Source organism: Schistocerca gregaria, chromosome 7, assembly GCF_023897955.1.
Source record: "Schistocerca gregaria isolate iqSchGreg1 chromosome 7, iqSchGreg1.2, whole genome shotgun sequence".
Classification (NCBI taxonomy): domain Eukaryota; kingdom Metazoa; phylum Arthropoda; class Insecta; order Orthoptera; family Acrididae; genus Schistocerca; species Schistocerca gregaria.
The window spans coordinates 215,825,636-215,846,094 of NC_064926.1; the positions used below are offsets into that span (position 1 = coordinate 215,825,636).

At 43.6% G+C, this 20,459-nt stretch overlaps 1 protein-coding gene across 5 annotated transcripts in view; it reads left to right on the forward strand.

The window, feature by feature from the left end:
* Positions 1-20,459, forward strand: part of LOC126281245 (cysteine--tRNA ligase, cytoplasmic) — a 77,015-nt gene that overhangs the window by 19,339 nt on the left and 37,217 nt on the right. For all 5 annotated transcript variants that reach the window (XM_049980035.1, XM_049980038.1, XM_049980033.1 and 2 more), the window contains exons 4-5: positions 8,532-8,672; positions 9,122-9,332. In XM_049980035.1, coding sequence (XP_049835992.1) covers positions 8,532-8,672; positions 9,122-9,332 — 352 coding nt within the window. The remainder of the gene's footprint in view (positions 1-8,531; positions 8,673-9,121; positions 9,333-20,459) is intronic.

A 20,459-nucleotide genomic window follows, 5' to 3' on the forward strand; every position in this document is an offset into this window, starting at 1 on the left:
ATCACATCCCAATACTCCATGTGCCCCGCCTCCCATCTGTGTCAACTGCGGGGAGCACCATTCACCTTGCTCGCCAGACTGCCGAATTTTCCAGAAAGAGCGTAAAATCATGGAATACAAGACCCTGGACTGACTAACCTATACTGAGGCCAAAAGGAAATACGACTGACTCCATCCTGTGAGACTGACATCTTCCTAAGCTGCTGCTACAACACCTGTGCTAGCCCCGTCTGTTTCTCAAATTGTGGCCGGATCGACGAGTAGTACAACTCCTCCTGCTCCCTCGCCAGTGGGGGGGGGCTCTACCCACCGGGTTGCTCCTGCGCCACCTACCTCAGGAGCAACACCATCCCACCCATCGGGGACGTCCGTCCCCACTTCTCACGCTCGCAAGGGGTCCCTTGGGTCCCTCCCTTCCCAGATTTCCGCCAGCGAGAAGGCTGACGACCGACAGTGGCGTAAGTGCCCGCAATCAGCTGGTCGTAGGGCTTCGTGATCCTCCTCCGTCCCGGAGACTGAATTGGTGAAGCCCTCCCAGTCGGTGCGACCCAAGGAACGGCGTGAGAAACCCAAGAAGAGCTCTCAGCCCAAGGAACTCGCAGTGGCAGCCATCCCACCGCAACCTTCCAGATCTGCGTCTGAGGATGCGGTGCAGATTCTGGCGTCCGCTGAGGACCTCGATCTCGCCAGTCCATCAGACGCCATGGAAAGCACTATCACAGGTGCTAAATCGGAGGCAGCAGGTGACCCAGTGGCGTAATCTCCCTTCCCAGTCCCATCACGCCTTTCTCAGCCATGGACAACACCATCCTCCAGTGGAACTGCAGCGGTTTCTTCCACCATCTAGCTGAGCTCCGCCAACTTATCAGCCTTCACCCTTTCCTCTGCATGCGAACCCCCGCCCTCCGTGGCTACCGGGGTTATTATAAGAACCGGGCAGCTTATGAAAGTGTGTCTGGTGGCGTCTGCATATATGTCCTGAACTCTCTTCACAGTGAGTCTGTACCTCTCCAAACACCTTTAGAGGCTGTCGCTGTTCGTGTGTGGACGCCACGGGCTGTTACCGTCTGCACTCTTTACCTTCCACCGGATGGTGATGTCGCACAGCATGTCCTGGCTGCTCTGATAGCCCAATTGCCGCCACCTTTCATGTTACTGGGTGACTTTAACGCCCATAACCATCTGTGGGGTGGGTCGGTGGCAACAGGTCGAGGCGCCATCGTTGAGCATTTATTGGCGCAGCTCGATCTCTCAATATTAAATGATGGTGCCTTCACACACTTCAGTGTGGCACATGGCACATACTATGTCATTGACCTTTCGATCTGTAGCCCTAGCCTCTTACCGTCTGTCCAATGGAGAGTGCATGACGACCTTTGTGGTGGTGACCACTTTTCGATCTTTCTGTCACTACCACAGCGTCAGTCTTCTGGGCGCCCTAGCAGATGGGCTCTGAATAAGGCTGACTGGGACTTGTTCTCCTCCACTGCCGCTATTGAGCCTCTCTCTAACGATGACATTGATGCAGTGGTTCAATCGGTCACCACCGGCATCGTTACTGCCGCCGAATCTGCCATTCCCCGTTCTTCTGGGTCCCCTCGGCGGTGGACTGTGCCTTGGTGGTTGCCTGAGATCGCTGAAGCGATTAAAGCTCGCCGGCGGGCACTCCAGCGTTACAAGCGACATCCCTCAATCGAACACCTTATCGCGTTCAAACGGCTGCGTGCGTGAGCCCGCCGCATTATCCGCCAATGCAAGCAGGAGTGCTGGGAGCGGTATGTGTCCACCATTGGCCTCCATGTCACGCCATCGCAGGTCTGGGCCAAGATTCGCCGCCTCTATGGCTATCGGACCCCTGTCAGCGTCCCTGCGCTCTCACTGAATGGAGCAGTTTGTACTGACTCTGACGTCATTGCAAACCGCTTGGCAGAGCACTTTTCTCTGAATTCCACTTCTGCTAACTACCCCTTGGGCTTCCGCTCCATTAAAAAGCGTATAGAATGTCGGAGTCTTTCTTTTCGCACCCACCACCCTGAATTGTATAATGTTCCATTCAGTGAGTGGGAATTCCGCAGTGCCCTCGGCGCTTGTCCTGATACCGCTCCTGGCCCAAATAGCATCCACTCTCAGATGCTGAAACACCTTTCAGTGGACTGCCAGCGACGCCTCCTCGACCTTTACAACCACATTTGGGTCGAGGATGAGTTTCCGTCGCAATGGCGGGAAAGTCTTGTTGTCCCCATTCTGAAACCGGGGAAGAACCCTTTGGAGGTGGACAGCTACCGTCCCATTAGCTTCACCAACGTTCTTTGCAAGTTGCTTGAACGGATGGTGAGCCGGCGCTTGAATTGGTTACTGGAGTCTCGGGGCCTTCTGGCTCCGTCTCAGGGTGGGTTCCGTAAAGGCCGCTCCGCCGCCGACAATCTGGTGAGCCTGGAGTCGGCCATCCGTGCTGCCTTTGCCCGCCGTCAGCATCTGGTCGCTGTCTTTTTCGACATGCGGAAGGCATATGATATGACATGGCGTTATCTCATCCTTTCTACGCTTCATGGATGGGGCCTTCGGGGCCCTCTGCCGATCTATATCCGCAATTTTCTGTCGTATCGTACCTTCCGTGTGCACGTCGCGGCCTCATATAGTTCCTTCCAAGTCCAGGAGAATGGTGTGCCACAGGGTTCTGTTCTGAGTGTCTGTCTGTTTTTAATAGCCATTAACGGGCTCGCTGCGGCCGTGGGAAATTCTGTCTCCGCTTCGCTGTATGCTGACGACTTCTGCCTTTACTTCAGCTCTATTGGCATTGCAGCTGCTGAACGTCAGCTACAGGGCGCAATCCGCAAGGCGCAGTCTTGGGCTGTAGCGCATGGTTTTCAGTTTTCGGCAGCCAAGACCTGCGTTATGCATTTCTGCCGGCGACACACTGTTCACCCGGAGCCGCAGCTTTATCTTGACAGTGAACTTCTTTCAGTGGTGGAGTCACATAGGTTTTTGGGGCTGGTTTTTGATGCCCGGTTGACTTGGCTGCCTCATATTCGGCAGCTTAAACAGGCATGTTGGCGGCATCTAAACGCTACGCGATGCCTGAGCCACACCGGCTTTACCAGGCGTTGATCCAGTCCCGTCTGGACTATGGGAGTCTGGCTTATGGCTCAGCATCCCCATCTGCGTTGCGGCTGCTGGACCCAATCCTCCACAGCGGGATACGCCTTGCCACTGGTGCCTTCCGGACCAGCCCTGTGGACAGCATACTTGTGGAGGCAGGTGTCCCTCTACATCTACATCTACATCCATACTCCGAAAGCCACCTGACGGTGTGTGGCGGAGGGTACCCTGAGTACCTCTATCGGTTCTCCCCTCTATTCCAGTCTCGTATTGTACGTGGAAAGAAGGATTGTCGGTATGCTTCTGTGTGGGCTCTAATCTCTCTGATTTTATCCTCATGGTCTCTTCGCGAGATATACGTAGGAGGGAGCAATATACTGCTTGACTCTTCGGTGAAGGTATGTTCTCGAAACTTTAACAAAAGCCCGTACCGAGCTACTGAGCGTCTCTCCTGCAGAGTCTTCCACTGGAGTTTATCTATCATCTCCGTAACGCTTTCGCAATTACTAAATGATCCTGTAACGAAGCGCGCTGCTCTCCGTTGGATCTTCTCTCTCTCTTCTATCAACCCTACCTGGTGCGGATCCCACACTGCTGAGCAGTATTCAAGCATTGGGCGAACAAGCATACTGTAACCTACTTCCTTTGTTGTCGGATTGCATTTCCTTAGGATTCTTCCAATGAATCTCACTCTGGCATCTGCTTTACCGACGATCAACTTTATATGATCATTCCATTTTAAATCACTCCTAATGAGTACTCCCAAATAATTTATGGAATTAACTGCTTTCAGTTGCTGACCTGCTATTTTGTAGCTAAATGATAAGGGACCTATCTTTCTATGTATTCGCATCACATTACACTTGTTTACATTGAGATTCAATTGCCATTCCGTGCACCATGCGTCAATTCGCTGCAGATCCTCCTGCATTTCAGTACAATTTTCCATTGTTGCAACCTCTTGATACACCACAGCATCATCTGCAAAAAGCCTCAGTGAACTTCCGATGTCATCCACCAGGTCATTTATGTATATTGTGAATAGCAACGGTCCTATGACACTCCCCTGCGGCACACCTGAAATCACTCTTACTTCGGAAGACTTCTCTCCATTGAGAATGACATGCTGCATTCTGTTATCTAGGAACTCCTCAATCCAATCACACAATTGATCTGATAGTCTGTATGCTCTTACTTTGTTCATTAAACGACTGTGGGGAACTGTGTCAAACGCCTTGCGGAAGTCAAGAAACACGGCATCTACCTGTGAACCCGTGTCTAAGGCCCTCTGAGTCTCGTGGACGAATAGCGCGAGCTGGGTTTCGGACGACCGTCTTTTTCGAAACCCATGCTGATTCCTACAGAGTAGATTTCTAGTCTCCAGAACAGACATTATACTCAAACATAATAAGTGTTCCAAAATTCTACAACTGATCGACGTTAGAGATATAGGTCTATAGTTCTGCACATCTGTTCGACATCCCTTCTTGAAAACGGGGATGACCTGTGCCCTTTTCCAATCCTTTGGAACGCTTCGCTCTTCTAGAGACCTACAGTACACCGCTGCAAGAAGGGGGGCAAGTTCCTTCGCGTACTCTGTGTAAAATCGAACTGGTATTCCATCAGGACCAGCGGCCTTTCCTCTTTTGAGCGATTTTAGTTGTTTCTCTATCCCTCTGTCGTCTACTTCGATATCTACCATTTTGTCAACTGTGCGACAATCTAGAGAAGGAAGCACAGTGCAGTCTTCCTCTGTGAAACAGCTTTGGAAGAAGACATTTAGTAATTCGGCCTTTAGTCTGTCATCCTCTGTTTCAGTACCATTTTGGTCACAGAGTGTCTGGACATTTTGTTTTGATCCACCTACCGCTTTGACATAGGACCAAAATTTCTTAGGATTTTCTGCCAAGTCAGTACATAGAACTTTACTTTCGAATTCATTGAAAGCCTCTCGCATAGCCCTCCTCACACTGCATTTCGCTTCGCGTAATTTTTGTTTGTCTGCAAGACTTTGACTATGTTTATGTTTGCTGTGAAGTTCCCTTTGCTTCCGCAGCAGTTTTCTAACTCGGTTGTTGTACCACGGTGGCTCTTTCCCATCTCTTACGATCTTGCTTGGCACATACTCATCTAACGCATATTGTACCATGGTTTGAACTTAGTCCACTGATCCTCAACACTGTCTGTACTTGAGACAAAACTTTTGTGTTGAGCCACCAAGTACTCTGAAATCTGCTTTTTGTCACTTTTGCTCCCAGTCTATATCCGGCAAATTAAAATCTCCACCCAGAACTATAACATGGTGGGTAAATCTACTCGAAATATTTTCCAAATTATTCTTCAGGTGCTGAGCCACAACAGCTGCTGAGCCCGGGGGCCTATAGAGACATCCAATTACCATGTCTGAGCCTGCTTTAACCGTGACCTTCACCCAAATCATTTCACAATTCGAATCTCCGTCAATTTCCTTCGATACTATTGCACTTCTTATCGCTATAAACACGCCTCCCCCTTCACTGTCCAGCCTATCTCTGCGGTATACATTCCAATCCGAGTTTAGGATTTCATTACTGTTTACGTCTGGTTTCAGCCAACTTTCTGTTCCTAGTACTATATGGGCGTTGTGACCGTTTATTAATGAGAGCAGTTCTGGGACCTTTCTATAGATGCTCCTGCAGTTTACTATAAGCACATTAATATTGTTATTCCTTGTTGCATTTTGCCTACTCCTGCCTTGCCGCGTCTCAAGAGGCGTCTTGTCGGGCCTAGGGAGGGAATTCTCTAACCTAAAAAAACCCCATGTGCACTCCACAGGTACTCCGCTACCCTCGTAGCCGCTTCCGGCGTGTAGTGCACGCCTGACCTATTAAGGGGGACCCTACATTTCTCCACTGCGGTTACGACGCCAACAATTACTGGCTGCTTATTCTGCCCATGTTTTTAGCTCGCCCGGGCATCCAAATTATCGTGTCCTGTTCCCGCAGTCAGTCGTCCGTCTGCCAGAACGTCGGCCCCGGTTGGGTTGTCCGATCGCCGTACGCGTCAAACAGCTTCTCTACGGGCTTGAGTGTTTCTCTGTACTACCTCCTTTCTGCGCCCCTCTGCGTACACCCCCATGGTGTGTGCCTCGCCCTTGCCTTCGGCTCGACTTGGCACAGGGCCCGAAGGACTCAGTCCCTCCGGTGGCCTTCCGACGCCGCTTTTATTCCATCCTGGCCAAGTATCAGGGCTCTAGCATTGTCTATACCGACGGTTCGATGGTTGCTGGTCGTGTCGGTTATGCACTAACTCTAGGGGACCATTCTGAACAATGTTCGTTGCTGGCTGGCTGCAGTGTTTACACTGCTGAGCTGGTCGCCATCTTTCGTGCCCTAAAGTATATCCGCTCCTGCTCAGGTGAGTCCTTTTTCTTATCTGTAGCGATTCCCTGAGCGGTTTACGAGCTCTCGACCAGTGTTTCCCTCATTCTCGTCTGGTGATGGCTATCCAGGAGTTCCTGCATACTCTTGCCCGTTGCGGCAGATCTGTGGTCTTCGTTTGGACCCCAGGCCATGTTGGGATACCGGGAAATGAAACTGATGACCGCCTGGCGAAAGAGGCTACTAGTGCACCATCTCTGGAGATTGGCCTCCCGGCGACTGATTTGCGGGCACTATTACGCCGCAAAGTTTTCAATTTATGAGACACTGATTGGCGCAACCTGCCCGTGCCAGACAAATTCCGCCCTATCAAGGAGACGACTACTGTGTGGCGGACATCCATGCGAGCCAACCGCAGGGAATCAGTCGTCCTTTGTTGGCTCCGCATTGGCCACACCCGACTCACGCACAGTTATTTACTCTGTCGTGAGGATCCCCCTCTTTGTCGTTGTGGGGCGTCCTTGACGGTGATCCATATTCTGTTGGAGTGCTCCCTTTTAACTGTGTTCAGGCAGACTTTTGCGCTGCCTGATACGCTCTCTGCACTTTTATCTGACGACTCTTCCATAGAGGACATAGTTCTGCGTTTTATTCGGGCAGGGGGATTTTATTGCTTAATGTAAGTGTGTGTTTTTGTGTTGATTCTGGCCTATGGCCTACGATTTGTCTGATTTTTTTTCATGTGTTTCTCGGTGGTTGGCTTTTCCCCTTTTGTTTGTATGGTCGGCCAACCACCGTCACACTCTGGGTGATTTTAGTTCGTCTTGTCTGGTCTTTGTCTATGTTTCTCTTGTTCTGTGTCGTCTGTCTTATCGTCTGTTGATCGTTTTTATCCTCTGTGGGTGTTTTTAGTATTTGGAAAAAGGGACCGATGACCGTAGCAGTCTGGTTCCTTTAACCCCCACAAACCAACCAACCAACCAACCAACCAACCAACCAACCAACCAACCACCGCACCTCACACAATTACTGTGCCCCTTTCCTCCCCTCCCCCCCCCCCCCCCCCACCACATATCTCACCCCACCCTCAGTTCCCCGAACTACTGACAACAATGTGTGGCCCAGCCAGGTGCATGGCAGAGAGCCATGCCACAGAATTATGTTACTTCACCAGAAAATGGTAAGTGTGTCATTCGTATTGCCTGTTGTCTTCTGCCTTGGTACCGTTGGTCAATGTTCATGGCAGTGGAGGTTGAATCTTGGATAATGCCAGGCAGTCATGCTGGTGTAATGTCAAGAAAATTATTAAACAAACATTGACCAACGGTTCTGGGACAGAAGCCAACGAGCAATATGTCAACAAGTGGCTAAGAACAGTGACACCCAGCTGGAAATACGAGCACCATTCATCAGTAGTTTTTTCCACCAGACGGTACCTCCAAACGAGATAAACTTTTATTTATACCTAAGAAGCTTACTGATCGTGGAAGCTTTGCATCCTCATTCACTCGGTCTCTCTGCTTGACATTTTGTTGTCTATGTGTGTATTCATTCTTTTACTATGTAACTTTAGACATGTTGGAAGACATCAGGATGTAAAATGTTTAAAACAGTACTCCATAGAATGAAAGGTGACATGGAAAGCTGTACCAGAAAGAGATTTTAAATGAGTTTTGAGAACACTTCAGTTTCCAAAAACAATATACTCCTTTTTTTGTGTGATGTTTTAAAATATTACACTGCTTTTTGTTATGGGTCTTCAGGGTCATAGGAAGACCTGAGGTGATAAAATTAACACTTTAACTGCTCTGGATGTGTTAATGCGCACACCTTTGTACCTGTCCCTGTGTGCTCTGAACGTGTTTACGCATGCCACCATTCATCCTACCTGGTACTCTCAATGTGTCTACGTGTAGACACGTTCAGAGTACCAGGTAGGATGAATGGTGGCATATGTAAACACGTTCAGAGCACACAGGGACAGGTACAAAGGTGTGCATATTAACTCGTCCGGAACAGTTAAAGGGTTAACCAAATTTGTGTGGTCTGAGTGAAAATAAACTCTTGTTACAGCTGCTGCTGAAGGAAGCTAGAGATCCACTTGCAGAATGGCTGGATCAACGAGAAGGAGCATCTGTTAATGACATCTCGATATTTGCAAAATTATCGCGACACTGGGAGTCTGAATTTCACAGAGATATGGATGCATTAAATGTAAGCCTTCAAAAACTTTGTAGACAAACTATACATAGTGTCACCTCATTGTTCCTCGTAAATACTAATAACTGAAATGCCATTGCTCATAAAGTCTTCAGCTAATATCTGTCAAAGCTACCGAGACCACATATGAAAGAAACAGTCAATCCACTACATTATCAACATATTTTCTTTGAAACATTTCTTTCATCACAATGTGTAGGACTTCACTGTGGAAATAACAATATACAAAATGATTTTTTTAAAGCAACTGAATAAAAATAATTTGTACAAATTAGTTCAGATTATTTTTGAAGAACATAATTATTTATGTTTAGTACTTTCACCATACTATATCTCCAACATCAGCAAAAAATTGTATATTTGAAATAAGAGAGAATCTTTGTCATCATTTTATCACTTATTTGGCGTAACGTACACTTCCCTTTTTTTTACTGCTCTTACAGGTCCTCCGTCCAAATGTTCTTACTCGTGTGAGTGAGTATATTCCTGAAATAATAAATTATATTGAGAAGATAATAGGAAATGGCATAGCCTATGTCTCCAATGGCTCTGTATATTTTGATGTTGCTGCTTTTGATGCCAGAAAGAACCATTTTTATGCGAAATTGGTTCCTGAAGCATATGGGGATGCAAAGTCACTTCAGGATGGTGAAGGTATGTTGTTCGTTGTGAGAATGTATTGAAAAATGTCACTTTTGCCATGAGAAGAAAATAATTGTCTTTTGGAGTGAAACTTGATAGATATTCTAATGTGTTATTCAGAACCACTTTATGGTGGGAAAAAAATTAGTTCCAATTTTGGCCACCATGTGCAAATCTGGTTCTGTGAATGCAAGAAAGATATGGAAATGTTTCCACATGTAATGGTTTGTGAATGGGACATGGGCAGAAAAGGTCAAACAAGTGAGAAAGGCATAATGTTCATAATATTATTAACCCTTGCTTTCACAATTTGTTCAATATGAGCACCAGAGATGTGGACGAGATGCTGTACAGCGCCAGATTTCCACCTCGTAGTCAAAATTGGAACTAATTTTCCAGCGTAAATTGGTTCCGCATTAATGCATGAGCATATCTGCACAGTTTCAGTGCCATACTATAATTACAGCCCACACTGAACCCCCATGAGTAGCTGCACTTAAAGTATAACCATCCAGAAGTTTTTTCTCAAGTGCCACATCCACTCCACTTTGTTGAGCCTTCTCAAGTATGTTACAGGTCGTTAGCATTAGTCCTCCTCAATGGAATGCAGGGATGGTTCCTTTGAAAGAGCACAGCTGACTTCTTTCCCCTTCCTTTCCTAATCTAATGAGACTGATGACCTCACTGTTTGGTCTCTTTCCCCCCAAACAACCCAACCCTGAATGCATTCGAATCCAATGTGACATTGATGTGCAGTGTGTAGATTGTTTTATTGGTCCTATTGTCTACAAGCAGTGTATGCATGAGACATTTCACAAGTCAGTTTGTAAGAATAAAGGTGAAAGTGATTTTTAAGCATACATACTTAATATTACAATAATGTGCTTCATACATTAAGTATTACTGAGCGGGGTGCACAGTGGTTAGCACACTGGACTCGCATTCGGGAGTATGATGGTTTGGTCCCATGTCCGGCCATACTGATTTAGATTTTCCGTGATTTCCCAAAATCACTTCAGGCAAATGCCAGGATGGTTCCTTTGAAAGTGTACAGCCCACTTTCTTCCCCAGCCTTACCTAATCCGATGAGACCAATGACTTCGCTGTTTTATTGCTTCCACCAAATTAACCGCAATACATTAATTATTTATATAGCACACATCACAAATTTAAATTTCTTAAACTGAGTAAACGCAGTGATGCTGTAAATATGACTTTTTAAGATTTTCGAAAGGTTTCACCTCAGTAATTGCTTTTAAGTTTTCATGAAGTTTGTTAGAAATATAACTCCCATGGAGAAAGTACTGTTTTGGCACAGAGATGTGTTGATTTGGGAGATATGTAAGTTTTTGTTTTGTCTATGACCCCATATTTAAGGCAAGAATGAAAGTAGGCTTGATACAGACTCGCTGTTGTTTTCTCGTTACAACAACATTTTAGTGACGAAAGGTGGTGGCATCTCTTGCTCAATTTTGCATTAAGGTATCAAATATATTTGTTCCATTTTACTTTGCTTTGGAACCATAGGCCTAAGAATTTGGTTTCCATACTATTACCAACTGGTTCATTGTTGATACACACACGATGTAAAAGTATCCTTGTTTTGAGCATTGTGGAATTTTAGTACACCAGTTTTATTACTGTAAACAATCATTTCTTGCACAAATAAATTAATTGGATGGATAAAAAAATATACTCACCAAGTGGTGGCAGAAGATACACAAAAAAGGAGGTCACAGTTAGTCAGGCTTTGGAGCCTGTGGCTCCTTCTTCAAGCAGAAGAGGAGAAGAGAAGGATGATGGGTGAAGAAAAAGGACTGGAGAGGTCTAGGAAAAGGGGTAGTTTTCAGGGAAGTCAGCCAGAACCGCAGGGCTTCTCATCCCATCTAGTAAGTCTCCCTTGGCCTGCTGTTCTGGGTGACTTTCCCAAAATCTACCCCTTTCCATAGATCTCTGCAGTCCTTTTCTTCACCCCTCTTTCTTCCCCTTTAACCCAACAGGCTCTGAATGCTTACATATTTGTAACCTTCTTTTATATGTGTGTTCTGCTGGCACTTGGTGAATACAATTTTTATCTATTACATTATTTTAGTTTTGTTACTGTATACTAGAAGCTGGTTATTCTGTGCCCATTTACTAAGTTGTTTTGTGACACTGTTTACAGAATGCTGTAAATTCTTTTTCAGTTCACTCTTTCTGGAATTCTCGTGTTGTCTGTTAATAAGATTGTTTCATGTGCATCCACATTCAAGGTTCGGACATTTACGTAGAAAAGGGGTGCTAATACTGATCCTTGAGGTCCATCATCTTTAATCGGTTTATATTCCGATAAGTTTCCTGAGGTAGTTTTTTGGTTGACGTTTATGCGCTTGATGTGCACTGTTCTCCAAAGTTGTTACAGGGGCACCATCAATGCCCGCAGAGTCAGAATTTTTTAGTCCTTTTATAGCTTTTGCTACTTCATTTTGTGAGAAAGAGCTGATGAACATAGACCCTCTGAATTCACTTATTTATTTTCATTGGCTTTGTTGTTGTTATTAAAGTTTGATTATTTTCATGTTGTCAGCAATACCTTTTAAATATGTTGGCTCTCTCTCTCTCTCTCTCTCTCTCTCTCTCTCCTCTCCTCTCCTCTCCAATTATTCCCCCCCCCCCCCCAAGGATTTGTTACTTTTCCATTTTCTTATGACAGTGTTATGCTGGGGGGGCTACAATTAAACTTTCCTCCTTTCAAGACCCTGTCCATTCCATTCAACTGCTCTTCCAGGTCCTTTGCTGTTCTTGACAGAATTACAATGTCATCGACAAAATTCAAAGTTTTTATTTCTTCTCCATGGATTTTAATACCAACGCCAAATTTTTCTTTTGTTTCCTTCACTGCTTGCTCAATATACAGATTGAATAACATCAGAGAGAGGCTACAACCCTGTCTCACTCCCTTCCCAACCACTGCTTCCCTTTCATGCCCCTCCACTCTTAGAACTGCCATCTGGTTTCTGTAAAAGTTGTAAATAGCCTTTTGCTCCCTGTATTCTACCCCTACCACCTTCAGAATTTGAAAGAGAGTATTCAAGACAACATTGTCAAAAGCTTTCTCTAAGTCTACAAATGCTAGAAATGTAAGTTTGCCTTTCCTTAATCTTTCTTCTAAGATAAGTCATAAGGTCAGTATTGCCTCACGTGTTCCAACATTTCTACGGAATCCAAACTGATCTTCCCTGAGGTCGGCTTCTACCAGTTTTTCCATTTGCCTGTAAAGAATTCACGTTAGTATTTTGCAGCCGTGACTGATTAAACAGAAAGTTCGGTAATTTTCACATCTGTCAACACCTGCTTTCTTTGGGATTGTAATTATTCTATTCTTCTTGAAGTCTGAGGGTATTTCACCTGTCTCATACATCTTGCTCACCAGATGGTAGAGTTTTGTCATGACTGGATCTCCCAAGGCCGTCAGTAGTTCTAATGGAATGTTGTCTACTCCCGGGGCCTTGTTTCGACTTAGGTCTTTCAGTGCCCGGTCAAACTCTTCACGCAGTATCTTATCTCCCATTTCGTCTTCATCTACATTCTCTTCCATTTCCATAATATTGTCCTCAAGTACATTGCCCTTGTATAGAGCCTCTATATACTGCTTCCACCTTTCTGCTTTCCCTTCTTTGCTTAGAACTGGGTTTCCAGCTGAGCTATTGATATTCATACAAGTGGTTCTCTTTTCTCCAAAGGTTTCTTTAATTTTCCTGTAGGCAGTATCTATCTTACCCCCTAGTGAGATAAGCCTCTACATCCTTACATTTGTCCTCTAGCCATCTTTGCTTAGCCATTTTGCACTTCCCGTCGATCTCATTTTTGAGATGTTTGTATTCCTTTTTGCCTGCTTCACTTACTGCCTATTTGTATTTTGTCCTTTCATCAATTAAATTCAGTATCTCTTCTGTCACTCAAGGATTTCTACTAGCCCTCGTCTTTTTTCCTACTTGATCCTCTGCTGCCATCACTATTTCATCCCTCAAAGCTACCCATTCTTCTTCTACTGTATTTCTTTCCCCCATTCCTGTAAGTTGTTCCCTAATGCTCTCCCTGAAACTCTGTACAACCTCTGGTTTCTTCAGTTTATCCAGGTTCCATCTCCTTAAATGCCCACCTTTTTGCAGTTTCTTCAGTTTTAATCTACAGTTCATAACAAATTGATTGTGGCCAGAGTCCACATCTGCCCCTGGAAATGTCTTACAATTTAAAACCTGGTTCCTAAATCTCTGTCTTACTATTATATAATCTGACTACGAAGTCTTTCGCAACGGATTCTGTGCGTAAAAAGTTCTCGGTTTACTGACCGCGTCAGATTTGGATAACATCTCAAGCTTTTGATGACTACCTCCATTATCTTCGTCAGGGGTAAAACCGACTGTCGTGGACTGGTGAGGCTTCCACTTTTATAAGCAGTGGATGGCTTGTCATTGGCTGGATGACGTCACGGTGAAAACGGCGGCCTCTATATCCATAGATTTTCTTTGCGTGCTTTATCCAGCGTTGCTTGCAGCGCCATCCATCACAACAGATGGAGAACTGTGAGGAATGTAAGAAGTCTCCCTTTTCACTCTTTGTTTATCAATTGCGCGCTTCCATGCATTGCTGAGTGCATAACCGGAGTCCCTGTTGAAATTATTTTCACAGAGTCTAATTTCACGTACTGGATTCTTAAACGGGATCCAACAGCAGCACTTAGCAGGAAGACAGGGGAGCTAATGAAGAACTATGGTAGAAAATATTATGAAATGACTGACGGAACAGCCATGGGATCGCCATTGTCACCAGTCATAACTAACTTCTTCATGGAGGATTTCGAAGAACAAGCGTTGAACAGTGCTCCCTTACGTCCATCCTGCTTCTTCAGGTATGTTGACGATACATTTTTAATCTGGCCACATGGCAATGAGGCACTGCAGCAGTTTGTTGATCATTTGAATGGTATACATCAGAATATACGATTTACAGTGAAGGTGGAGAAGGATGGGAAGTTACCCTTGTTAGATGTGCTGGTGGAGCAAAAATCAGAAGGACGTCTCGGACATTCTGTGTACGGAAAACCGACGCATACAGATTTATATCTAAATGCACGTAGTTTTCACTACCCAGCTCAGAAGAGAGCTGTGCTTGCATACCTTGGTACACAGAGCTAGGACTATTTCGGATAAGGACCATCTCGACTCCGAGATTAACCATCTGATGACGGTATTCAGAAAAAATGGATATTCCGATTCGTGATATCAGATCTACTCTGGCGAAGAAACCTAGGAAGGATGCTGTTCGAACAGATGAAGAGGACCAACACACAGTGTGGCTACCGTTCTGTGGTGCAACGACCAGCAAGATCGGCAGAGTCCTGAGCCGGCAAGGAATCAGACGTCTTCTGGCCACCGAGGAAGATTAAGGAGATGTTGCGACCCGTGAAAGATAATCTTGGCCTGAGGGTACCGGGGTTTTACAGCATTCCTTGCATGTGTCGCAAAAATTATGTGGGCTAGTCTATGAGAACTGTTGCCGGTCACTGTGTGGAACATCAGCGTCACCTGAAAAACAGGTATCTAGAAAAATCAGCAGTGGCTGAGTACAGTTTGTTAAATAAACATAAGATTTTATTTGATGAAACAAGACTACTTGCTCACGCTCCCAGCTATTGGGACTCTGTCATCAGGGAAGCAGTTGAAATTAGACTCTGTGAAAATAATTTCAACAGAGACTTCGGTTATGCACTCAGAAATGCATGGAAGTGCGCAATTGATAAAGAAAGAGCGCAGAGGGAGACTTCTTACATTCCTCGCAGTTCTCCGCCTGTTGCGATGGATGGCGCTGCAAGCAACACTGGATAAAGCGCGGAAAGAAAATCAATGGACATAGAGGCCGCCAACTCGGAATGCGCCATTTTCACTGTGACAACATCCAGCCAATGAGAAGCCGTCCACTATTATAAAAGCGGAAGCCTCACCAGCCCACGACAGTCAGTTTTACCCCTGACGAAGATGCGGAGGTAGTCATCAAAAGCTTGGGATGTTATCAAAATTTGACGCGACAAGTAAACCGAGAACTTTTTACACATTATATAATCTATCTGATACCTTCTAGTATCTCCAGAATTCTTCCATGTACACAACCTTCTTTTATGATTCTTGAACCAAGTGTTAACTATGATTAAGTTACGCTCTGTGCAAAATTCTACCAGACAGCTTCCTCTTTCCTTTCTTACCCCCAATCCATATTCATCTTCTATGTTTCCTTTTCTCCCTTTTCCTACTCTCGAATTCCAGTCACCCATGACTATTAAATTTTCCTCTCCCTTCACTACCATAATAATTTCTTTTATCTCATCATAAATTTAATCAATTTTTTCATCATCTGCAGAGCTAGTTGGCGTATAAACTTGTGCTACTGTAGCAGGCATGGGCTTCGTGTCTGTCTTGGCCACAATAATGCGTTTACTATGCTGTTTGTAGTGGCTTACCTGCACTCCTATTTTTTTATTCATTATTAAACCTATCCATGCATTACCCCTATTTAATTTTGTATTTATAACCCTGTATTCACTTGACCAAAAGACTTGTTCCGCCTGCCACCGAACTTCACTAACTTTAACCTATCCATTTCCCTTTTTAAATTTTCTAACCTACCTGCCCGATTAAGGGATCTGACATTTCGTGCTCCTATCCGTAGAATGCCAGTTTTCTTTCTCCTGGTAACAACGTCCTCTTGAGTAGTCCCCGCTCGGCGATTAGAATGGAGGACTATTTTACGTCCGGAATATTGTACCCAACAGGACGCCATCATCATTTAACCATACAGGAAAGCTGCATGCCCTCGGTAAAAATTACGGTTGTAGTTTCCCCTTGCTTTCAGCCAATGTTCAAAACACTTAATACTAAGATATCTTTTATTTCATCTGTTAATAGTGGGTTAATTTTTTAATACTATTATGCGGGGATTGTACATTATAGTGATAAATTTTTAGATTGGGTTTATTCATGACTAGGTAGTTGAGTTCATATTTACAGCATCACATACCTTTATTTTAAATTTAGGTCACCAGTTGTGATGGATTTACTCTCTTCTTTCTTGCTCATTTTAATTTCCTCATTGTTGTCAGTAGGACACAGATAGGTTTATTCCTTAAAAGTTTCTATTTAATTATTTCATTAATGCAGTCAAGCACAAGCCCTTTTCCCTTAATTCTTAAAGTGAATTCCCCACTTGATGTGCAGGTTTCAGTTCAGATAACTTATTTCTAATACACCACATCTAATGTATTCTGAACAAAATTTCTTTCTTTTCATGTTTGCTGTCCAGAATTGTTTGTTTACATGCAAACTGCAAATTAGATTTAGATACGTCGTGTGAGTTCGTGATGCAAACGATAGCCTTTATCCTGTTTTATTTTCATTTGAAAATCAGTGTCTGCAACATGTTTGGTTCTCACTGCAGGTTTCACTACATCAGTCACTCTTGTGTCACAGTTTTTCTCTCTGACCATGTTAGATAGAAGTCTATCATGCCTGTTTGCTAGTAAAAGTACACTACTCTTTTTTTTTTCTTGACAATCCATGTTTGTTGTTGAGATTCCCAAAAAGACCATTCATTTTCAGTTGCTGATTTTCTTCAAGATCGTGATCATTTGCACAGTTGTCATGGGCACTTCATTGCTAAACATCATATTTGCTTTTCTTGCAAAATGTAACTGCTTCTACAGAGTTTGTTGTTCTTTTTGTCATTGAAGTACTAGCTTTGTGTGAAACTTTTATCAACCTGGATGATTTATTGCATTTGTTTTGCATCATTTCACTTGGTTTTGCCTTGAATTTAGGTCCCAGTTTTCTCTCTTTAGTTGATCACATCTCTCCTTACAGTATTGATTATGAATTGTAGGCCTGAAATTTGTTTGTTTATCTTTATTATTTTGCCCTTACAATTATCACAAACTCCATTTTTAACTTTTCTCATGCTAGAATTAGTTACTCGTACACTTGTCAGCATCTTGGAAAGCGAACTCGGAGGTAAAATTTTTAAGCTGTTATATTTTTGATACTTTCAGTTGATTGTTCTGATACATAAGCAATGCTATTTCCAGGGTTATTGGTTATCAATTGTTGTGCAGTTTAACTGATTTTTCATTACTATAGCGGCTCTCAGAAGTGTCTTGTCATAAATTGCAGAAGCACCAGTGACTGTGGATATGAGTCTCACAACATGGTTGTGGTCCAAATCGTAGGTTAGGTGGTACTGTTTTGAAATGACTGAAAATTCTTGCTAGTAATAAGTGTGCCTAGCAATCTTCCAGAATTTAGATGGTGGGCTCCAAAAAAAACACAGTGGACAGTGTTAAAAGTTAACACATTTTCAGGATTGTCAGTCACATATTGAAAAGGGGGAATTTGTGCTGTGTTGATAAGACACAACCTTTTATTTAAGCCAGAGAAAAATATGCTCCACTTGAACAGTTACAGCCCAGTCTGACTAACAGAAATAATCAAACTGCCTGAAAGAATGGTAAACTGACACCTGCTTTGATGTCTTTAGTACTGAGACATCCTATCTCTACTTAAGTGTGATTCTGACACAACAGTCCACCAACGACACTGTGGTGTACTTGGAAACTGCAGTTAGAGAAGCTTTCATACATGACCACTGTATTGCTTTATTCTTCTCTGTATAAAACAACACATGATCTTCAGCCCAAAGACTGGTTTGATGCAGCTCTACATGCTACTCCATCCTGTGCAGGCCTCTGTATGTCCATTAACCACTGCAACCTACAGCCTTCTGAACCTGCTTACTGTAATCATCTCTTAGTCTCCCTCTGCAAATTTTACCCTCACACTTCCCTCCAGTATCACACTGGTGATCCCTTGCAGTCTTGCAATGAGTCCTAACAGCTGATCCCTCCTAGTCAGGTTGTGCCACAAAACTCTCTTCTTCTCAGTTCTCTTCAGTACCACCTCATTAGTTACGTGACCTAGCCATATAGTCTTCAGCTTTTTTCTGTAGCACCACATTTCAAAACCCTATTTTCGCTTCTTGTCTTAACTATTTATCAGCATGTTTCACTTCAATATGTGGCTAAACTTCATACAGATACTTTCAGGAAAGACTTCCTGTCAATTAAATCTATATTCAGTGTTAACAAATTTCCCTTCTTCAGAAACGCTTCTCTTGCTGTTGCCAGTCTACATTTTATATCCTCTCTACTTCAATCATCATCAGTTATTCTGCTGCCCAAATAGCAAAACCTTTCTACTAAATGAAGTAACCTAATTTAATTCCATTAGCATCACCTTATTTAATTCTCCTATATTGCATTATCCTTGGTTTGCATTCGTTGATGTTCATCTTATATCCTCCTTTCAGAACACTGCTCATTCTGTTGAATTGCTCTTCCAAGTCCTTTGCTGTCTCTGACAGAGTTACAATGTCATGAGGATAAACTACTTGCTGCTGCCACACCTCTGTGGTGCGTGAATGGATAGTCTGAAGCTGCTTGCCAGTTTTCATCTCATTCCAATCATATTGGGTATTTGAGATGTAAGTTGGAGCCACTTTCAGCACTAATCATGTTAAAGATCATGTAATGCCTCAAGGATGCATTCAGTGTGTGGCTTCCATTACAGTTGACACAGCTGGAACTGTATCTACTTTAGGCTCTACAGTTTCACTGTAAGGGCATAAGCACACTCAGTGAAATGACTGATAGTTGTTGGCAATTTAAAATAAATAAAATGACATTACCCAATATTGACTATGTTTTGATTGCTGCCAACTTTTCCAGACAATACTGTATGCTTATAAATCTGAAAGCTGAAATGACACGTAAGGGTAAAGAACATTGAAATGTTATACCGCTCTCTTATTTATTGATACAATTGACTTCTTAAATACATTGTCATCTGGTAGATAAAGTTATTAGTCATGAGATAGTAGTAAACACCAGACCACATTTTAGATTCTTTTCATCATTGTGTGTGCATAATGTGTAAAAACTCAAAGGTGTCAGCAGCATTTTTCCCAGGGAGTGGGGACAAGACTTTCAAATCGGTCAGTTTCAAGGCATGTCATGCCACAAGAACCAAATTTTATAGGCAACACACAAAAATTGGGAAATGATGGTTATAGATTCTTGAAGTGTGTGAAATATCTATGATGAATAAAAGCTCTGTACTCCAGATTCCATGGGGAGTGACAGGAAGGGGCAAGAGCTTCCTTTCAGGTCCCCCACCTTGAGGACACCTATATAATTGCACTAGTGTGAATCATTGGTTGTGGGCACTAAGTACAAACTCCAGATATAGTCATCTGTAGGCTACAAAATTGAACTTAAAGCATGAATCCTGATTTATCTCGTGGAAAAACTAGTAATACATTACTGCAGACTTTAGACTTCATAGATTCCCTTTGAGCTCTATGTAGGCAATGTATTGTTCAGTTTGGTCAAGCAACGTTGCTACCCAAACCTCTTATTTGGAAACAGGTTTACACTATTAACAAGTGCATGCCATCTAAAAAGAAATTGAGTAGTGAAACTAAACATCCTTATATTCTTCAGCAATGTCACCTGATGAACTGACTCTTTATTTATCTTGTTTATATAGAAATCTCTAACCTACTGCACTTAGGCTCCAGATCTGCAGCACCACCAGTTTAGCAGCTGTGGGACTCCATTCACCACATTGGTAAGGCTAACAAGAGGGTTCACTACAAGCCCCTGTAACAGTTGGCCAATAGAAACAGATACAGGTGTCTCATACTAACAGTTGCTTATTAGGCTTGCAGTAGTGCTGTACCAGATGCCTAACCATACATGCATTCAACTCTGTTTAGTAGAAAACCGCATGTGCTTCATGCATCAGCCCAGAGCTAGCAAAACAGTACGACAAATTATGAGACAGAATTGGTGGCTATCACCGGTCCTTCACGTGGTGAAATTAACAGTACTGCTGATAGGTGCACAGTTAAAAGTAAAAGTGATACATTTCCTACTAATAGCTCTTTCATTTGGGAGGAGAGAGAAATAAGTTAAGGAAAGTTGAAAAGGAAGAGCAGCTCGCTCGGATGGGGGGAGGCTCTTGTATTCTATCTTACTCTTCGTAGGTAGGACATAGT